Source organism: Semicossyphus pulcher, unplaced genomic scaffold (genome assembly GCF_022749685.1).
Source record: "Semicossyphus pulcher isolate SPU_LCO1_2020_fin unplaced genomic scaffold, fSemPul1.0.p SCAF_1, whole genome shotgun sequence".
Classification (NCBI taxonomy): Eukaryota; Metazoa; Chordata; class Actinopteri; order Labriformes; family Labridae; genus Semicossyphus; species Semicossyphus pulcher.
The window spans coordinates 18,019,406-18,040,818 of NW_027211603.1; the positions used below are offsets into that span (position 1 = coordinate 18,019,406).

Sequence of the window (21,413 nt, forward strand, 5' to 3'; positions counted from 1 at the left end):
GATTGATATTTGTTTATGCTGGTTACTTTTATGTACTTCAAATAATTAGCAGATTTTTCTCTCTTTGCTGATCCTGTTGTACACATGCATGTGTCGTGTCCAGCTCCGGGAAAAAATAAGACACACTGCAGAAATGTGTTTTCTACTATTTATGTTTTTTTATTGTAAACAACATTTCTCCCAACTTCCAAATCAAATATTCTCATTCAGGCATTTTATTTGCAGAAAATGACGACTGGTAAAAAAACAAAACAACCAAAGGATCCAGAAATATGTTTTTCAGACCTTGAGTCATTCAAAGAAAACAAGTTCATTTTCATTTTCAAACAACAGAACGTTTTAACTCAGGAAGAGTTCAGAAATCAATATTTGGTGGAATAACCTGATTTTTAATTACAGCGTTAATGCACCGCGGCATGCTCTCCACCAGTCTTTCACTGGTGATGTTATGCCACTCTAGGCACAGTTCGGCTTTGTTCGATGGCTTGTGACCATCCATGTTCCTCTTGATCACATTCAGGAGGTTTTCAACGGGGTTCAGATCTGGATTGGGCTGGCCATGACATGTAGAGAGAGATGCTGATTTACGGAACATTGGCAGTGGTCTCTTATTTTTTCCCGGAGCTGTATATATATCCAAATAAACAATCTCCTCCTGCTGTCTTTTAAAAGTCGACTCTACGATAAGCTCTGTTGTAAACAAATGCTTTATACGTCTGCGTGCTCTAAATCGATTCCTTGAGTCTGATCCAAAGACAGCAGTGACAGGCATTAAAAAATAACTTACTGATGGCCTTGTTTGCTTTTGTACATCATATAGAGGCATCATTATTAAATTGACACAGTTACCACAGCCGCACTATCAAATAACATTTCACAGTGAAAGTCATTATGTGGACGAAACATCGATAGTTGAATGAAAATGCCTCCACACTATGTCAGGGATTTGTGTAAGTCATGTTGAATTAATAATAGCAGAGAGCAGGCTGCTTTCACAAGAGAAGTTCCACTAAAGTGTTTGACCCAGCGATGCACTCTTCCTCACATTCTTATTGACCCAAACACTGAGTGGGAGCAGTAAAAGGATTCTTCTTGTATCCATTTTATCACTCCCGGGAAAATCACTCCCAAAAACCTGATTATGCAAGTAGTTCTTGCATAATCAGATTCAGAAAGCAACGCTTCACCTTCATAACAGCATTTGTATGCTATGAATCAGTCTACCGTATAAGTGGCTGTAATGAATGTGTCAAAGGAAGATTTTGAGATGGCTCAGCTGAACACTGGAGGTATGAGTCTGTGCATGCCACACATCCCACCGCAGACACCTGAGCCGCTGCTTATCTTCAGCTGCATCGCAAACACGGATGCTGCCTGTCGGACATCAGACTCCAAAGTCAACACACTCGCACTTCCAGGAATGTTGAGATAAAGTTCTGTGGAAATCGCCCAGATGACATTTCTGTGTGTGTGTGTGTGTGTGTGTGTGTGTGTGTGTGTGTGTGTGTGTGTGTGTGTGTGTGTGTGTTTACTTTTAAGTCTATAAATGTATTTTATTACCCAGCAGCCCGTCTCCTCTCAGCACTCTTTACCTTCAGAGTCTATCTAACTAACTTTATGTGACACATTAGAAACCCGATGCTGACATTAACCTCCGCTCTCTCAGCTCATCACCGTGTGCGAGGGATCTCAGGGGGCCGGCAGATGAATTACAATACTGTGACCTTCTGTCATTATACCTGTGTCTTTAATAAAAGCAGAAGTCTTAAGGATCACTGGAATTAGACAGTCAAATAAAAATGGGTTACGGCTTCTGTGACCTCCGACCTCTCTATTATGAAAGGTTTAAATTGAACTTCAGGAAACTCAAACTGAGTGATTAATGATCTATCCAGTCAAAGAGCTGTTTGTTGGATAACAGAACATGTAGCTATTTAATGGGAATTAAACGACAACACCTGAATAAATGTGAGAAATGTTGCTTGTATAACATGAATACAAACACGTCCTTGAACATGACTGTCAGCGATTTTCATCTGCTGTAGCGATCCCATGCTACTTGAAACTCAGCCTTATTTATTGTTCTATTCTGATAGAGAGAAATCACATAATGTGTGTTTAATACTCATTTATTACTGATAATAGCAGCTTTGGCAGCCTACCCTCAGATTAAATGTCTGTGATACTCTGACAGCAGATAAAGTGTATTGTGTCAGGGGAGGTTATCTACTGCAGGGTGTTTTGAGTCTTGTGTTTTTGGTTTGGCTTCGTACCCAGACCGTCTCAATGGAAACCTGCTGTCGTACATGTTCCTGTTGTGTCCTGGTGTGCCACAGTGTTGCTCCAGCGTTCCTGTCTGGAAAAGGGCTGCTCTCCAGTGGGGATTACTTTATGGTTTGAAGGGCATTAAGAGTGCATATCCATCTGGCAGACCATGAGAGTGCACCTGACTGGAATGTGATGATCAGCTCTTTGTAGCAGCTTCTTGGATCTCTACACCGCAATGCCTGGAGCGAGAGCTTACTACAGAGGCTCTGGTTTAATAAAACACCCGGTGTAAGAATGGCAAATGTAATTCACAATTTCCCCCCCAGTGTGACATGTCATCTGATTTCCCCTTGACTGCTTTCAGAGCCCTGTGGGCATTGCAAGGTTCCTAATGCTCGAAGGCCATAGATAACGTACAGTGGTCTCCACTCATCCACTGAATGTTTGCTTTTGGATCAATGTGGGAATATTTGTTTAAAGGAATCAAAGCCAAGAACTTTTCTCTGTTTGTTTTGTCTCAGTCTGCAGGAGGGAATCACATTCTTTCACAAGCAGCTGATTTTAGAAACGTACACTACCTCTGTGTTCATACTGTACACAATAAAATGATGGATAAGTAGCTTCCTTAAACATTCATCTCACTCTCTCACTCTTCCTCCTCTTCAGGCACGGGACACGATGTGCAGGAGAAGTGGCTGCAGTGGCCAACAACGGGATCTGTGGAGTCGGCGTGGCCTACAACGCCAAGATCGGAGGTACGGTCGAATTAAAACAACAACTCTTTTTTTGACTGCCAGAATAGCTGAAATATGTGTTCTGCAGCACCTGTCTTATTTTCAGTCCATTTCCCAGACACGGCATGCCACTCACTCCCTGTGAGCATCACCGCAGCTGCGATGTAGCCAATGCATTTCAAGTTTATTGGCTTTGAATGGAGAAACAGTATTGTAAGGGCACAGTGATAAGCAGTTTCCACAATGGCTGAATATGTTTTCACTTAATGCCCAGCATGCCGTTCTCAGATCAGTATCTACTGAATGTTATAGCAGACAAAACATAACACTCAGTCGAGCACAATCCCATTGCGACATGAAGCTACGACCACAAACGTATCGCAGTTGAATTATCACCTCTCTGACAAAAGCATAACATTAGAAGCTCCAGGGACGGCCGAGCTGCAGAGCTGTTGTGCTGGGTTGCATTACACGGTACAGATGTAGCCTATAAACTGTCTGTGTCTGTGTTTACAGACATCTGGTAGTGGTGTCAGAAGGAGATGGAGGGCTGCGTCAGAGTTTGACATCGCTGTCTTTATAGTTTGTTAAAGGCAATCAACCACTGTGGGGATCTTTTGAAGTGATGTCACAGACGGGCTGAAGTCAAGTCGTCAGAATACACATTTGTCGGGACCTTGTTGTGCCCCTGCTGCGGTGTCGCCCCCACTGTTCCCGAGCGGCGCACGCTTGGTACTTGAATGTGTCACTGTGGTCGATGATATTTCATCACCCACCTTCTGTCACTGCCATGATGTGCACGCAGGATGTTGCCTGGTTTCACCTTCCCTACTGAGCTAATGAAATAACTGCCTCTCACCGCTCCTCCTTGTTTTTTGAAACACATTTTCCTTCCACATTTTCATCTACTGCGCAAATGACCAAATGCTTTTTTTTTTTGAGCTGAAGCAATTTGCCAAATATACATATATATATATATATACAGAAAACCAAACCGGGAACTATTTTGATGGTCAATTTATAAAGCTGATGGCAAAATATTTTCTGGTCGCAGCTCGTCAATGTGAGGATATGCTTCTGTTCTTATTATTAATTTTCCTTTTTTTATTGAGAGATTGGACAGTGGATAGTGTGGGGAACAGGGGAAGAGAGAGCAGGGATGACACGTGGCAAAGGGCCGAGGGCGGCCCCATCGAGGATGAGACTCTGTAGACTGAGACGCGTGATTTAACCGCTGAGCCAAACAGACGCCCCCTGTGTTTTTTATAGTTGTAAATGTTGTATTTTGGGGTTTTAGAACAAAACAAGCATTTTGAAACTAGAAGTTTATACTTGGCTTTTTAAAAAAACTTTTTTCCAGACTAGTTGCAGTGCTTTTTATGTAAGACTGGGAATGGAGACACATTGTTTGTACATATACAAGCTTTTGTACATCTACTCTACATACATATATACTATTTATTAGTACTTCTAATATGCTACCATATGACTTGACCTCTTTTTCAGCGAGTGTAAAGGTTTGCATCCAAGGCGTGTTTACACTAAGTAAACGGCACATAGGTTTTTGGCCTTACGGGGGCAGAGGTCGACTAAAGAGCAAAGATTAATCACAATGTTGGTGGAAAACATCATATTTTAACAATGAAAGATTATTATTATTATTATTAATAGATCATTTGCCTCACTCAGACATGCACAGACACAAAATTAGAATCAGAATACAGAAGTTGAAAATATAGTGAAATATTAATTAGTTTGTTCTAAAAAGGATTTTGCACCCTGCTGGGATGTTTTGCTTCGGCCTACAGGGAGGAAGTATTTGGAGTTTCTGTTCCCGTTCTTCAAAAGAAGCTGCAGTGGCTTTGTGATGTTAAAAAATACATTTGTATATATTTTTTATTCTAAACAACTTCATTTATTTCATGTTTTATATTAGCCTTTTCTCCCAGTATGAAATGGGTTATCTAGTCATAGTTAGCTGTTGAAATGGTCACATTGCTTCGACATGTGCTGCTGTTTTCTGACTGCTTATATCTCGTTTTGATGCTGAGGATGCTGTGATGTTTGCTGTGGGCTCTGGTGTTTAGTCATTTTAACTATAGGAGCTCCTTTATCCCAGTGCATGCTCTCATTACCTCTCTGCTTATCTCAGAGTGTCATAACTCTGCTCTTTATGGTCGTTCCAGATGGCAAGTAGCATTGCACCACATGGCGTGCAGCTTCTCTAACACCACATGTATGCTGTGTGGTGATGTAGGTGCAGCAGGAGGAAGCCTGTGATATTGAGACTGTGAGCGAAGATAAAACCACATTTGAAGGTTTTCACTTCATCAGTAGAATCAGTTATAATCTATGTTCCGCACAGCCATACAGAAGCTCCTCAAGTGTTCACACTTAAATGCTTGTTGAATAGCTCCTTAGCCTCCAGACTGTACATTAATACTTATGGGCCTGCTCTGTCTTTATTCCTTTAAAGCTCAGTTTAAGCTCACAGAAAGTATGAACTTAATTCCACTAGTAGCATCTTTAGTGGTTAAATGACTACTATATTTTTTCTACAAACCTTAAAAGTCGCCAACGTTATAGCCCTGCAGCTTTAAATTCAGCCTATTACTAAACAGCCTTTGGTTACTGATGCTAATAGCTAGCTCACTATTTACTACAGCTAACAAACTACACTGTTGGGTTGGACAAGCCAACAGGAAAAGTTATGTAGCATTAAGAGAACACCTTTTAAAGTGTTGAGTGTTCAGTATCTAACATCACACAGCGATGTTGTAAGAGGCATGTGGCTATTTCAATTATTTCCTATTTTTTTTTATTTCTTAAATCATAATTCACACTTTCAAAAGTGACTTCCAACCTTTTAAATCAAACAGTCAGGCTCAAGCATGAAATATTCCCCGACATGAGGAGCAGTGACATGCCAAACATCCACTGAACATTAAACTGACAAAACAGCAAAAACAGAGAGAGTGTCCAGATTGTGCAAGTCCTGCAATAACTCCAAACAGAAATCTCTCATTCTCTGAAACATCAGAAACAAAAGGCAGAAAACCAAACTGTTGTTTCAGATCCGAGGCAGCTGGGCCAGCTTTTTCATTCTGGTGGCCAAGGAGAATTTATTGGAAAAGATGAGTGCGGCGGGAGCAGTGCAAAAGCTTCTATGATTCCTCACTTGCCCACTTGCCCCCATGCCACCTGCTGTACTGTAGCTCATTATTCACCCGGAGGATTCCTGTGAAATATTTCATGCTAGTTTCAAACACATATTGGCTGCCTTAGATCTTCCAATACACATGAGTTTGTCAGTGGTAAATGCTGCCCTTCAGGTGAACTGAAAGAAAAGCCCTGAGGCCCAGAAGGAGTACAATAAATATAGCAGCAGGTCATGCAAATGTCGGGTCAGAGCTGCCTTCCCCGAGGGTCTCCACCACGGATATTGTCAGGAATTTATTGTCTGTGCTTTTTTGCAGCAACTCTCATATCTGTCCAATATGCAAACGGCTACAGCTTCATATCAAACCACACGCAGCTGTTTTTTACACTTTTGTGTATTTAAGCAAGTTAACATCGAGATATAACATGCTAATTATTGAGTTTTAAATGTGGTTTTAAATGGACTTTTTTACCTTGAGTGAGAGCTTGGCTCGTTGTTTCCACCTGTGTGCACTCTTAATACCTGTATCAATGCTATGCTATGCTATGCTAATAGGCTAGCTTCATGTTTAGCATACACATATGAGTGGTATCAATCTTCTCGACTAAAGCTCAGCAAGAAATAAAAAGCATGTTTCCCAAGAACAGTTATTTAACTATTTGGTGTTTACTTAATTGCAATCCTTAGTTAATCCCTTAATTTTGTTAAATTGGGATTGGGATTATCAATTAAGGATTAGGTCTGACTTCTTTTTATATGTAAGCCTTTAAACATTGATGCTGTACAGAAAGATGGACTGAACCGTGATGCATTATCAGCCTCAGTCTGTGGTGTTTGGGATGGATGGATGTTTTTGGATGAGGTCTGGAGATACAGTACTCGAGTCTCCTCAGCGAATCACATGGCCCTCTCACAGTTGTACAGGCTGCCATGGAAACACTAGCAGCTCCGTGCCTGTTTGATGCTTTTGGAGGACTTCAAAGAGCCACAGCTTGGTATCTTTAACCCATATAGAGCAGCGTGCAATAACCTGACCTGTGATGCATCAAAGGGGCGAAATTAGTTTGTTTTTTTTAAAGGTGCTCGATTTACCACCACTCTTCTCCGTGGATGCTTGTTTGTGAGACAGGAATAGTTCTGTTGCAAGAAAAGTCTCTGAACTCGAGGGAAAATAATTGGCTCGGACAAGCACCAAACTCTCTCTGTGCCTCTCCTGCATTGTTTTATCTCTTGTACAAAACTTCATCAGTGATCTCTTTCTATTCTAAATAACCCTCATTTGAAGCCTGCTGCTGAACACCGGCTGAATTGTTTACTTCTGTTTAATTACAAGAGAGTTTGTCTCCATTTATACGCAATAGCACCTATTTCATCCGGCCGTGTTGAGGAAGACGTCTAATTCTTCCTTTCATCTTCTTATCTGAATTTCCAGCCTCAGAAATCTTCACACTCGAGGAGGCAGATCACCCACAATGCATCTGATCTCTCTCCATTTCTGCTTTTTTACAAACCAGCTCGAGCGCCAGAGTAAATCAACAGAGAGGCTGTTGATTTACATGATGGTGTCCATGAGAACATCACTGAATGCACAAGTAATGAGCAGGAGCATCATGTGCTGCATCACTACATGAGCTGTTCAAACACATACAGACAGTAAAGCATCGCAAACAAGTGTGTAAAAATGCAAATCAGACAGCTCTGCAGCCGCTTTGCTTTGTCACAGCGCGTGTCAATCGTTGCCGAACATGAGCACAGTCAGGTAGAATCACAGAGTTACAGGAACATGAAATGAAGCACTGAGCTGCAGACTGGAGGAACATCCTGCAGGATTAGCTACAGATGTCACCTGCAGCGTTTTTTGAGATGTTTCGGTGTAGTCCCTAATTGTGGTTGGTGTGCACTCCACTGGTTTAACATCGCCACACCCCTATGTGATGGTTGCCGTCATCGTTGTTTATAAATTGCTACAGAATATTGTTGTGTTTTTGTTCCACACATTCCTCCTCCACAGATAGTTGGGTCTGAGATGTGGATGTGTTGTTATGCTAGTAGCAGCTAATATAGCCTCCAGCCAGTGGCCTTTAGCCCACTCCTTTTTAACTCTGCGCTCATCTCACCCCAGGATCTTTTACAGTTTCAAACTTGTAGTCTTCAGCAGCAACTGATGCAACCTCAAACTGCCTCACTGGAGGCAATTTGTCAGACTTCTCTCCGCTCCCTCTGCAGCCACACAAGGCTTTGCACAGGGCACTTTTTTTTTTACATATACAGCGGTGCTCTTTAAGACCTGTAAACAGACTTTAATGTGTAGAATCGGTGGAGTTTCTCTTTAAGGAAATCCTGATGTCCATTTCGTTTAAAGAATTAATAAGTGGCCACAGGATGTAAGCTAGTGTGTAAGTACTAAGACAACCTTTGTTTTGTCTTCTTTCTGTGTCTGTGTTTGTGGGAATGCAGGTGTGCGTATGCTGGACGGCGAGGTGACTGACATGGTGGAGGCCCAGTCTCTCAGTCTGAATCCCCAACACATCGACGTCTACAGCGCCAGCTGGGGCCCGGAGGACGATGGCAAAACTGTGGATGGACCTGCCAAACTTGCCAAAGAAGCCTTTCTGCATGGAGTTACAGAGGTGTGTGTGTGTGTGTGTGTGTGTGTGTGTGTGTGTGAGACAGAAATTATTTACTGCCTGTGTGTTGCTCCTTTCAGCAGTCAGTAATTGAACTGTTCAAGCATGAGAGGACACAAGCGGCAAGAACAAAGCAGTTTCTTGCCCCCGACAATTATGTATGGAAGGGAATGTCCTCTGAAAGCCACCAGGGAGGAAAATGTTGGAGAATGATTTGAAGCAGCACTGACAAAAATAACGAATGAAAAGTTTAAAAACTTCTGTTACTGAAGGCTCATCTTTTCTGTCTCAGCTCTTTCAGTGAGGCTGCACATGTTCTCTTCAAGTGCGAAGTGTGTTTAAAACCAAGGTTGTTTTTTTAAAGTCCAATCAAAGAGTAGCTGGAGTTTAAACATTCTTCTGTGATTAAAATTTGTAATTAGAGAGCTCCAATCACATCTAACAGAACGAGCATACTACTAAATATGCTTTTAGAGTGCTAGTTTTCAAAACACGTCTTTCAGCAACATAGAAATCTGAATTTTAACCAAAAAGGGACGACACAGTCAAGTCAAAGTTCACATATATCTCCAAATCTCAGAGGAAAAACACATCAATCCAGAGACGTCTGGTTCCTGTTACAGAGCTGTAGGATTCAAGGCATGTGCTATAAAGCTGATTGGGACTGCTGACACACTGACTACTAAGATAATTGCCACAGTGACAGGGCTGTCAGATGGCGGTGTGGGTGGTGCATAGCTGGGTTTGATCAATGCAGAGAGACGGTTCCACTCAATACAATAAGAGGCTCTTAGATGGAAATTATTGCACTTCAAAGGCTGAGAGGTTGGATGATTTATTACAATGAGCTGTTGTCATATAGTGCCGTTTGTATTGCGTCGCTGTCATGTGATATTTAGCGCTTTTTAATTTACTGACCGGCCACACCGGCCTCTCTGATGGATGCTGCATTTTCAAGGGCCTGTTGTGAAATGAATTTGCCCTCGTATAATTGGTATTCCTTTCCAAAGATTAAATGAGATTATGTTCTCTCTGCTTAGTGCTGGTCCAAGGCCTGAATGAATGAATACATGAATGAAAGTCTTTTTAATGTTCTGTTCTTCTCCAGGGTCGCAGCGGATTGGGCTCCATATTTGTGTGGGCTTCTGGGAACGGAGGGAGGGAGAAGGACAGCTGTAACTGCGACGGCTACACTAACAGCATCTACACCCTGTCCATCAGCAGCTCCACCCAGAACGGCAACGTCCCCTGGTACAGCGAGGCCTGCTCCTCCACTCTCGCCACCACCTACAGCTCGGGGAACCTCAACGAGAAGCAGATAGTGAGTTTTCTTTGTGTCTGACCTTCTGCGTCCTTGTCTACAAAAAGTTTACTTGATCTGAAGTATTTTAAAGCTGCAGTCATGTTTGAATGACACATACTCCTGCAGGCTGACTTCAGAACAGTCTGATATTGTAATCAGTGTTTACATAGTTTAATGATTAGTCAATTCAGCACCAACTGTTTTAATTAATTAAGTTTGGACTCAAACAAAGAAAGTGTTTACCTTCAGTGTCACTTAACAAAACACATGCTGTGTATCCTTGAAGTCGAACAAACATGTTGAATTAATTTCCTTTCTCATAAAACATTTGGAAGCAGATTGTTTACTATAAATGTTTACTTGCTGTGTCTCTGCCGGCACATTGCTGCATCTCCTTGCGTGATGCAGACACCTGTAGAGTGCTGTGAAACCATTGGCAGCAATGTGTATTGTGTCACCCACCTCTCTGCGTGTGCATCCTGGTGAACATGTACGAGGCAAACAACACAGGCACATCCTCATTAAATTATAATGCTCCATAGCTCTACCAGAGGTGAAAACCTCCACAGGGTTCCTCAAGTTTTAAAAATGTTTTATCAAAGGAAAAGTTTTTTCCCTGTGGCCTCTGTGCTATAGTTTCCAAAAGCTTGTGTTGTCCAATCAGTGGAGCTTTCATATAACATTACACCCAGAAACTGCCACGATTAATGAGCTGTGCTTGTAATAAAATAACAAACTGGTTGGTAGAGATAAGAATTAAGACAATAATATTTTGTTACACCCCACCATTAGGCGGCCCTCTGTGGCGAAAAACAACCCACGAACTGCCACACTTAAAAACACATAAGAACACCTTAGAACACTCAAATCCATGGGATTCAATATGAGAGAAACATACTGACAATCATTCAACACAGACCAAGTAAGGCCAAAAATAACACAAGAACACGGAAATACCCGCCTGAGAGGCAGAGAGGCAGAAAGGCAGCAGTCCCCACTCTAAAGCCTCTCTCCTCTAAGGTCAACACTGGACTTTCAAGCACTGCTCTAAGAGCAGGTGCAGCTCGTTGAGCAATCAGCGTCACCTGCAGAGCTACAGACAACAGGAGGGGAAGAGGGACAAACAGAGCAGGGAAAACATACACCAAAATCAGTGTTCTTATAGGGGCCATATCTTTTGATTAGATATTCTCATATTGTGCATCACATCACATTTTTGTGTGTTTATTGTTCACATGTGAAAACATGTGTTTTTCCAGAATGACATTTTTTAAAGGTCGCCTCTGAAATGGGCCGTTCAGAACAGCTGCAGGTTTCTATGTGGAAGCTTGCTTTGGCTGAAATCAACCAATCGTCATTCGCCGTCATTCACCTCAGGCTGCCTTCTCGCACTCGCTTGTAGTCAAGTCGTTGTCAAGATTTCAACTTACCATTTCCATACCTCCTGATGATTCTGGCTCGTACATATAAGGCCGAATAAAACTCCTAGAGCAGCTATGTTTTTTAAAACTTTGGAGTGACAGTGCAGTGCAGTTGCAGTGCGGCTGCTCCCCCATGTGGGATCGCATGGATGCAATTTTTAAAACAAAACAAACTTTACTATTGTGATAAAATTAGAATAATAGAAAACTGATAGCATGGCTATAAAATGTCCCCTTTAAACTCCTTAAGGGAACTTGATCTCCCTTTATATTAGATGCATTCACATCTTGTACATGTTCTCGCAAGAAACAATCATTTTATTATTAGTTTATCAAATAATTTTCTTTGCAAACAGACTGATTGGAAAGTTTTGAGGAAAACTTTGCAGAGCCAAATATGACTCCTTAAACGTCCCACCAACCTTCTGAACCTAAAGAAGCCGCTCACTAACACAGAAGAACGAAGACAAACAATAATTATTCACATATTTATAGATTTGGGATCTGCAGCGTGTTTCTGTAGCTGCTGTCTGAACCACAGCTCGGCTTCTCCTTTCTCTCCGCCTTTTCTTCACTCTTCTTCTCCATTCATCCCGTCTTGGACCATTAAAATTATTATGAATGGTGAACCGCTGAAACTCCATCTGGCAATATGTTGCTGCTTAACATTCCTGTCACATAAAACCACACACACATACGCACAGTGACATAAACACAGTCTTTCTTTCTCGAGCAGGCAGGCCGGGTGGACGGACAGCTTATGACATCTCCGTGACATGTGGCTGGTCCCTTAATGCTTCACTGCTGTACTCATTTAATTGTGCTGTCACTCATGAACCCAGGAATGAAGAGACGGAGTTGAAGAGAGACAGGGTGGGACCTCTGGGGGTTATGCAGCAGCGAATATCTGCTGTTTATTACGCTTATATTATCCTTCTCTTTCAATTTCAACTACGGGGAATATCGGAATCTCCTGAATGCATAATCGGACCATTAAAGTCAGCTCTGCCAGCGCATTTATTATTCTGTTTAGTCCGTTAAGAGACCAGTTTCTGGAGGCTGTGCATGGGTCAGCACAAATAGAAGATCTTTGATTTTAACAGCTTTTGTATCTGTCTTATTCAGTGAGATACACTGACCTCCCCTGTAGGATAATACAGAGAGTGGCAGGGGGCTTTTCACGGGACAGTGTTTTCTAACCTTTCTCCTTCCTGAGATGGGCTCTGCTGAGTACAAACATGCTGCTACTGCAACGCCTCGCTGTGTATTCATGTAGCTGCAGAAATTCACTCGTGGGAGCTGCCCAGTACAACCACAGCCCTCTGCTGCGGGTCAGTGAGGAGAGCTCATCTGAAAGGAGTGATGCTCACAGACACCTCACTGGTAGATGGCGAGAGAGGGTGAGTGGAGGTCATACGAGTTCCCCGCTTTGATTTTCTAACTGGTTCAGAGAGTCATGCGGAGGTCTTTTTGTTCCTGATAGGTTAACCTTTAGAAGTTTTCTGCCTCCAGCAAATGCATAGTAAGAAAGGAAGTGAGTGAAGTTATCAGAGGACAAGAGTTTTAATATCTGGGGAATTTATTCTTTAATGTGAAGTCACAGGGGGGCTTGTTTATCTCAGCGTTTTAATCGCACGTCCCATGTACAGAGGCCTTGTCATCTATGCGGTGGCCCCGGGTTTGACTCCCACACTCGGCCCTTTGTCGCATGTCTTCCCCACTATCAACACTATCCACTGTCCTCTCTCTCTAATAAAGGCTTAAAAGGCCCCAAAAAATATCTGCTCCAGTAAAGTTAAGGCTTTGATACTGTGTGAGTAAAGCAGTAGTAGTATGGCCAAAGTCATCAGAGTGAATAAATAGAGGATTTGTTACATGTATATTCGCTTTCTACAAGCAATACAAGCCCTGAGACGGTCTAATGGACAAAGTAATGAAAGAACAACTTTTGGTTGAGACATTTTTCCACTCTGTCAGTTTTTGTTGGAGCTGTCTTTAAGCCCACCGTGTTCATCTTCTCCAGGTGACTACAGACCTCAAAGCAAAATGCACAGACTCCCACACAGGCACCTCAGCCTCTGCCCCGCTGGCTGCTGGGATCATCGCTCTCGCCCTCGAGGCCAAGTAAGTGCTTATCACCATTTTCCTGAGGCTTACCAAGCATTGCAATTCTCCTCAGCTATGTAGCCTCGTTCTAACCCTTCCTATCTGCATATTTCCCTGACTGTTTTTTTTGTGTGATTAAAATCCTTTTATCCTTTGGAAATTTAAAGTGTTAGGAATACAATTTGTTCTGAACACTTGTGATTAGACTGTGCAATAGTTATTCCAGAGAAAGACTGGTCATTGGTCAACCTGCACGTGCAGTTAAATATTCAGAAAATCAAAGCAGCATGAATTAATGCCCCACTGCTATCACAGAATTTTTAAAATGCAAATTGGTCATTTGGTGGCAACGGGTGAAACATTTATTTGCACCGACTTTCAGATGGCCGATTATGGTTTAAACACACTTGTACAAAACCAAGCGTAAATTGCTGGTGCCCTGTGTTTATGCATTAATTCTGCTTGATTATAACATTTATAAGTAACTTTTTAACCCCCTCTGCCTGACAGACTTCTGCAGGGCATTTACCACAAAAACAGCACAATTTGATGTCCGCACTAATCATTCCTATCCAGTCACGCAGCACTAATGGAGGGACAAACACGAACAGCAGACCCACTGAAAATGAGTAATTAGTCTTGTGGCAAAACAGAGTGAGGTGGTGGAAAAGGATCGCAATTAGGAAGAGATTTGATGAGAAAATAATCGAGCAAAGTAACTACATAATATGATTCATTTTAATAAATCTGAACCTCACGAGTCTAAATCCAAAGTTAAACACAACCATGACCTCGTGTTGCTCTTTTCTTCTACTTTGTCTTCTCCATCCTGCATGGCTGCAGGCGGGAGAATCACTGAGCAGTTTGTGAGGTTTTTCTTTTAGGAAACATTTCGCCAAAGGGCAGAAAATGTGTTCAACGGCATGTTGACTAAAGATTTAACGTAATTGAAAGTGATTGATTCTTTATTGTTTGCTGTGTTTAATCAGCTGTCCACCCGCAGGTTAGAACTGTAAGATGTGTTATCAGAGGCTTCTGTTTGAGCTGTTTGACTCAGAGTCTCACCATGTGTGCGTGTGTGTGTGTGTGTGTTCTCCTCTTTTCATGTGGCCCCGTCTGTGTCGTTGTGTGTTGTTCCAGTACAAACCTCACCTGGAGGGACATGCAACATCTGGTTGTGCAAACTTCTCGCCCTGCCCACCTGCTCGCCAATGACTGGAGGACCAACGGGGTTAAACGCAAAGGTACAGCAGCTCCTTTCAAGTTCTCTTCTGCAGATTTTAGAAGCCTTTGAGGCTCATTGCATCGTTAAAATAATATGCAAAAGTGTCCAAATTGCAAGCCCCTGGAATCTGACAAAAAGGTCGTTTTAAAGCCAAAAAAGGGACACGCACTGTTTAAGCCGGGAGCGTGAGGATGCTGCTCTCAGCAGGCCGACTTTCATGTGTGTTTCCTCTCTTGTCTCCTGGTCTCTGCAGTCAGCCATTCATATGGATACGGTCTACTTGATGCCAGTGAAATTGTAAAGCTGGCAAGTACGTGGACCAATGTGGGGCCACAGCGGAAATGTGTGATCACCATGGTCTGTGATCCAAGGTTAGTACACTAAACCTGCTCAAGACCGAGATTACAAATGTCTGCACATATTAAAGCTGTCACTTGTTCTAAAACACGGAGTTAAAACTAATTAGGACTAACAAGTAATCTGTTCGCTTTCATCTGAATGCAGCTCACGTAGCCTAATCCTAAAGTTCGCTGCAGAGTTAATGTTGTTCACTCGAAGGTGCTTCTGCAGGCTCACTTGAGTGACAAGCTAAGTTTGTTGTGTAGCAGCTTCACTTTAACGCCACACTCCAAATCTTTGCTCTCTAAACTCCTTACATGGTTCAGTGTCGTGTTAGCTTTTCAACAAGGCTAACTAGAAACAACTTTTGCCCCGACTGATAGAGTAGCACGGCACTCGGTTGATCAGATGAACTGCGTTTTCTTGGAATGCTGCCTGATGGAGTAAAAGTCACAGTCTGGTGCTCTGATTGGCCTGAAGATTATAAACAAATTAAGACAAGTCAATTAAATGTATGTAGCAAATAGCACACACTGAGGGGGCTTTATGATCTGCAAAGAATACAACAACATCTATTCTTCTCGCACAATTCAGACCAGGAAAAACTCCCTGTAAGAAAAACATTTCAACAGAAAGGGAAAAACCTCCGGATGAGCAAGAGAGGAGGGATCCCATTCCCAAGACGGCCAGACATGCACTCGATGCTTTGTGCACAGAATTACAGTACAAAAAATCTCAGTATAAACAACCTATGAAGACTAAATTATAGATTTATGTAGACGGTAAAACTGTTGTGAAGACTATGGATCCAGGAGAACGCTGTGCATCTTCAGGTGTCAGATAGGGCCTGAAATCAAACAGCCCTGCACTGCAGGCCATACAAACACAGGAGCAACAAGCACAGACTTCAAACGGATAGAAACGAAAAACAAAAACATGGAGGTAGAAAAACAAGATCACACATAAACTAGGGAGAGGGAGAGAAAGGAGAGGCTGATTTTTCCCTGCGAAGGATGATCCAGATCAACATCTAGATGAGGAAGACAGAAGAGAGGGAGAGAGGGAGGTCTCAGGACGGCTGATGGTTCAGCACAGAGAAGTTTGGGTGAGCGAGAGGACAAGGGAAAGAAAGAAGGAGAAATGAATTCATTACAGGAGGAACAGATGCACAATAAATATATAAATATATAATATAAAGCAGTTTGTTTTAGTTTGGCTTGATAAGAGAAATGGACAGTAAACTGGTCTATCACAGAGAGGAGATGTTGGGGTTCGACGGAGCTGTGCTGCGCCACTGCAGTGACAAGTTATGTCTTCATCTTCAGCTGTGTGTCTGCATGTTTGTGTGTGTGCGTGCGTGCAGACGCTCAGCTCAGCTGGAGATGAAGCGTTTAAACAGGAAAAAAATAATTTGTCATTTCACGTGTTCCCTTCACTGCGAAGCCTCAACATTTCTCCTCAGCCATTTTATTCCTTCTTCTGGCGGCGGCGGCGTCTAAACACGTCCTGACATCCTCTCTTCATTATGCGCTCCCTGTCACTTCTCGCGCTGGGTCTGAGCTTTCTCTCTCTTTCGCTGCAGCTGGGAGATGCTCCGAACAGATGGTTCGAGCGTCTGGGAGCAGCAGTCGAGGCAGGTTATTCAATTTAGGTTTTTAGGTGTTTAGTTGACTCACTTATCCGAAATGACTTGAAATAAGTCAGCAGGTAGGTGTTCAGTGTGTGTCTCGCTGTCACTTACATCCTGTGATTACATCATGACAGTGTATTCAAATGGGACACCGCAGTACAGAACATACACATAATGACATTTCCCCCCGCGCATTAAGTTGGGCTTCTGTGACAGCCGGATGATGAATGCATAACTTTAGCATTATTCTCTTTGTTAATGGATTTCCGAGTGACAGCGGTGTGAAGGTGGTTGATTTGCATTGTATCATTGTGTTTAAATGGATTCTGCATTAAAGCATGAAGTCTTTGCAGAGAAGAATCTGCAGGCGAATAAGTGAGCGCACTTTCCAATGGAGAGATTTTATTCACTACGGTATCAACATAGAATTCTCCTCTCAAACGAGTGCACGCCGTTCTGAAGGACTCGTACTGAACAAACTTAATGCAAATTACCATCATAATTCTGTATTATTGCACTCTGGAGTATGGCACGAGTTGGGAGAATAGATTTATGATTTCGAAACACCCTGTCCTCTCTGAAGCGCACTCAGCCAAATGGATGGCAGTCCCTCATGTTTGGCTGGCTCGCAAAATATTTTCGGTAGCCCTGAAAAGCTTTATTCACACTGGATTAAAACCCTCTTTGTGTCTCCCAAGGATTACTGCTGTAAACAGATTTAATTTAAAAATAGTGTATTAATTATTTCAAATACGTGATAAATGTGTGGAACATTTTTCATCATGCTTTGCTCCGGAGCTGCTAAATGCCAGAGAAAGATTTCAAGCAGAAGCACTAAAAACTGAAATAATCCTGTTGTTTTGGCTCGTGTGTTTGTGATGTTTAACAGCAGCAGTGTGATTCATCATCGCTGAGGTGATTTTCACCTGCAGCTGCTACTCAAATGTTTATAGTAAAAGGGCCAAAGTCGTCGTCTCTCTTTGTTGGCCGGTCGCCCTCGTTTCTGCGATGATTTTCCGCAGTGACTGAATGGCAGATTGCCGGTTACAGGTTTGACTTTCTCTCTGTGTGTGCTCGTAAAACAGATGCCAGGGCTCCAACAGTGCCACAAATTTTGCTTCCCCCAGACCTTAAATCACAGATGCCTGTGTCGCAGCAGTCAACTGGCAATCATAAATCAACTTCAGCAGCCATTTGTATAAATTTCCATTCCTTCTCTCCCAGGTTTTCTTCCTCTGTCTCGAAACATCGCAAAATACATATTGTATTAGCCCAAACATGCAAATGCGGGATGCTGCGTCGCTGCCAATTTGCATCATAAAAATAATGTGGGCAGTCGCTGTGTGACTGTTTGGCACCTAGAGAAGTGCTACAGTATATTAACCTTTAGACCGTTCACACATGAGGCCGCCACAAAGGTCAAAAGCATTTATGTCGTCCGTTAAAGCATCATGAAACGTTTCCCAGAGTGAGCCTGGAGGGAGGGAGTCTTAAAACAGCGTGACAGTTTAGTGATCACACTTTAGCGTCTATAATTTGGACACCTCTGTGTCACTAAAACCCTGCACCTTCCTCCTCCTCAGCATTGTTGTGGATGCATGTAATCTCCTAAGCGGATTTGGGAGGAGAGTAAAAAGAGGTGTGCGCTTTATTTCCACAGAGGACACTGGTGCCACAGGTTTTCAGACATTAATCCTGTTCAGGCCTCAAACTCTTCACCCTTTGCAGGCTTGCACGCCGGCCGGGAGCAAAATGTCACACGCACACACTCTTTAAATGTATCTTATTCATGTTGTTTCTTGTGTTTGACAGGAACATCGGCAGCCGTTTGTCGATTAAGCAGAATGTGGACGCCTGCTTTGGAACAGACAATCACGTGACCTCGTTAGAGCATGTCCAGGCCCGGCTCACCCTCTCCTACAACCGGAGAGGAAACCTGGCGATCCACCTCACAAGTCCAGCGGAAACACGCTCCACGCTGCTCCACCCCAGGTACAAACACACACACACACACACACACACACTCACACACAAACTGTACAAAAACACAGACATACCGACACTCCTGCTTGTCGCCCTCCTCCAGGCCTCATGACTACTCCTCAGAGGGCTTTAATGACTGGGCTTTCATGACCACCCACTCCTGGGACGAGAACCCCAGGGGGTCGTGGACGCTGGAGATCGAGAACGTGGCCGGCGCCAGTGACTATGGTAAAGCCTCCCTTTCATTTATTTATAAGAGGGCTTCAAGAAGAGGAACATTCTGGTGGATTTGTCTTCATGTTTTTGTGTTTATATGTATAATTCTTTTATTTCCAAATGTATCTGTTCTTGTCACGATTTAAAACACCAAAGTGTAAACAATGAGCAAAAAAAAAACACATTGGAGAAGATGGAAACAGGAATATTGGCACTCTTGTGCGATAAACAATTTGAGTGGTTAAAAATTACAGCCAACTAATCTTGTCCTGATCAGAATCATTTTATTTATTAACTGGCAGAAGGATAACAAAAACAGCATTACAAATAAAGACACGTTTAAAACAATGAAAATAAGTAATAACATACTTACTTACTAGCCACAAGACTCGGTCAAAACCTGGTATGTGGCTGACCGCATCAGGTCAATGTGCGCATTTGTGGGCAATGTGTTACACGGACTGTCCTCATGAGGCTGATGACAACGTGTTTTAAAGCAGGTGCACGCTGTGGACGTAGGTGAGGACAGCGGACGAGGAGCGGAGGAGCAGCCCCGCCTACTCCCAGAACAAAGTATCCAGAGCTGTATAGACAGAGAGTCGCATCAGTGGAGGTCCAATATGCTTCATGATCGGCCATTGCGATGTCGCAACTCTCTCTCTCTACGGCTGTGAAAGTACCGTCACTCAGTCAGTCAGTCACATACAGACCCGTGTGTACGGCCCCTTATTAGAAATAGTAAAGACATAAAACACAAACATCATGATTTTCACATGCAAAGTAAAGAAAACTTGAAAAGCAACCTTGTCTGAATAATTATTGGAATAAAATGTAATAAATCAGCTCATCTATCAATTGAATAATTGTTTCAGCACCATTAAAGTGACACATAATGCACATACACATACACTGTGTGATGTATCAGACAAACTGTATATAAAAGATAATTATATTTGATAGTAAAGTGACAGCACAGATGCAGACACAAACACAGCATATGCCAGAGGGTCTTGTTATGCAACAGGTGGATTAAACCTCCAGGTGTCACATGCTATAGATCTTAACTACTAGGTCCCCAGGACGGCATGAAATGTCCCCACATGACTGTAATTTAACACATGTATTAATCTGTTGAGTCAAGCGTTCCGCTCGTGGTTTGAGGGTTCAGTGCCAGCAGATTAGAGATCAGGCAGCTCCTGTATTTAGAGCTGCTGAGCCCCTGTTCTCTTAATAGGAGCTGTGAAGCTGACTCTGCTCCAATCGTTTCTCTTAAACAAGCCTCAAAGCCAAGAAAGCCCCAGAAAACAGATCTAGACAAACGTTTCACACCTCCCTCCTCAGTAAGGAGTCGTTTACTAAAGTGGAACCTCTCACAAGGCCCCACACTCCAACGATTCTTCAGAGACGTGCACTTTATAACATTCCCATTAGGCGCAGAGTGGATCATGCTGTCTTTAGATTGAGGCTCATTTTAAGGGGTCATTTCCTGTCACTTAATGCAGAAAATCTAAGAGTCTACAATAACAGGAGGATACATTTACAAAATCCACCCAAAGGAGTGCCAGAGCCTTAATGTTTTTGACAGTTCTACTTTACTTCACGGGTAATTTCACTTTTTTTCATCTCTCTCTCTTATCTCTCTCCGCTCAGGCACTTTGACCCAGTTCATCCTGGTGCTGTACGGCACAGCATCCTCCTCCAGCTCCTCGGAGAGCTCTCAGCCGGGTAACGGCAACTGTAAGACCCTGGACCTGAGGCAGATATGCATCGGTAAGACTCGTATCTGATACTGTCACACAGCAGAGGAGGAGAAGTGTAATTACTGAGTCATGTTGAGATGTAATGTGTGAAGAAGTCTTGACATTGTGAGGTGAACAGGATTAATATTCTCCCGTGTGTGCTCACGTCTGCGCCGTGCGTCAGTGCGAGCAGACTTATTTGAAAGTCACACAATTATCTTGTTCAAACTCTTCCTGCAGACGTCATGCCATTATGTCGCTTCAGCATCAGTATCAATTTTAAATGAAGATCTAACTGCAGATGAGATCAAATAGAATTCCACTCCAGGTCCCTTTTTAATAATCTCATTTAAATTTAATGGTGTCCATACTGCCGTCTTGTTCCTAATCCAAATACTGCTATAGGCAAGGTCTCCAGATACTCTGAGTGAGCACCAGCACAGTGTGAAGTCCACCTTCATGCTGTGTGAAACAGGGACAGTCTGACCCCTACAGGCTGCCTGTGGTACTAACACACCTTCAGACAGGATCATATACAGAATAATTAGAGGGTTAACTAAATGTAATTATCATATATGAAGTTATAATATGATCAGCATGTTTCCTGTAGTACACTGCGCGCTCTGATCGGGGCTCTCAACTGTAGTTTTCTCTGTTTATTA

The 21,413-nt window shown here is 42.7% G+C and overlaps 1 protein-coding gene across 2 annotated transcripts in view; it reads left to right on the forward strand.

The window, feature by feature from the left end:
- The window catches only part of furina (furin (paired basic amino acid cleaving enzyme) a), an 85,628-nt gene that overhangs the window by 58,995 nt on the left and 5,220 nt on the right, over window positions 1-21,413 (forward strand). For both annotated transcript variants that reach the window (XM_069683456.1, XM_069683531.1), the window contains exons 7-15: window positions 2,935-3,023; window positions 8,620-8,792; window positions 9,898-10,110; window positions 13,537-13,637; window positions 14,760-14,863; window positions 15,098-15,215; window positions 18,626-18,805; window positions 18,900-19,024; window positions 20,663-20,782. In XM_069683456.1, the coding sequence (XP_069539557.1) occupies window positions 2,935-3,023; window positions 8,620-8,792; window positions 9,898-10,110; window positions 13,537-13,637; window positions 14,760-14,863; window positions 15,098-15,215; window positions 18,626-18,805; window positions 18,900-19,024; window positions 20,663-20,782 (1,223 nt within the window). The remainder of the gene's footprint in view (window positions 1-2,934; window positions 3,024-8,619; window positions 8,793-9,897; window positions 10,111-13,536; window positions 13,638-14,759; window positions 14,864-15,097; window positions 15,216-18,625; window positions 18,806-18,899; window positions 19,025-20,662; window positions 20,783-21,413) is intronic.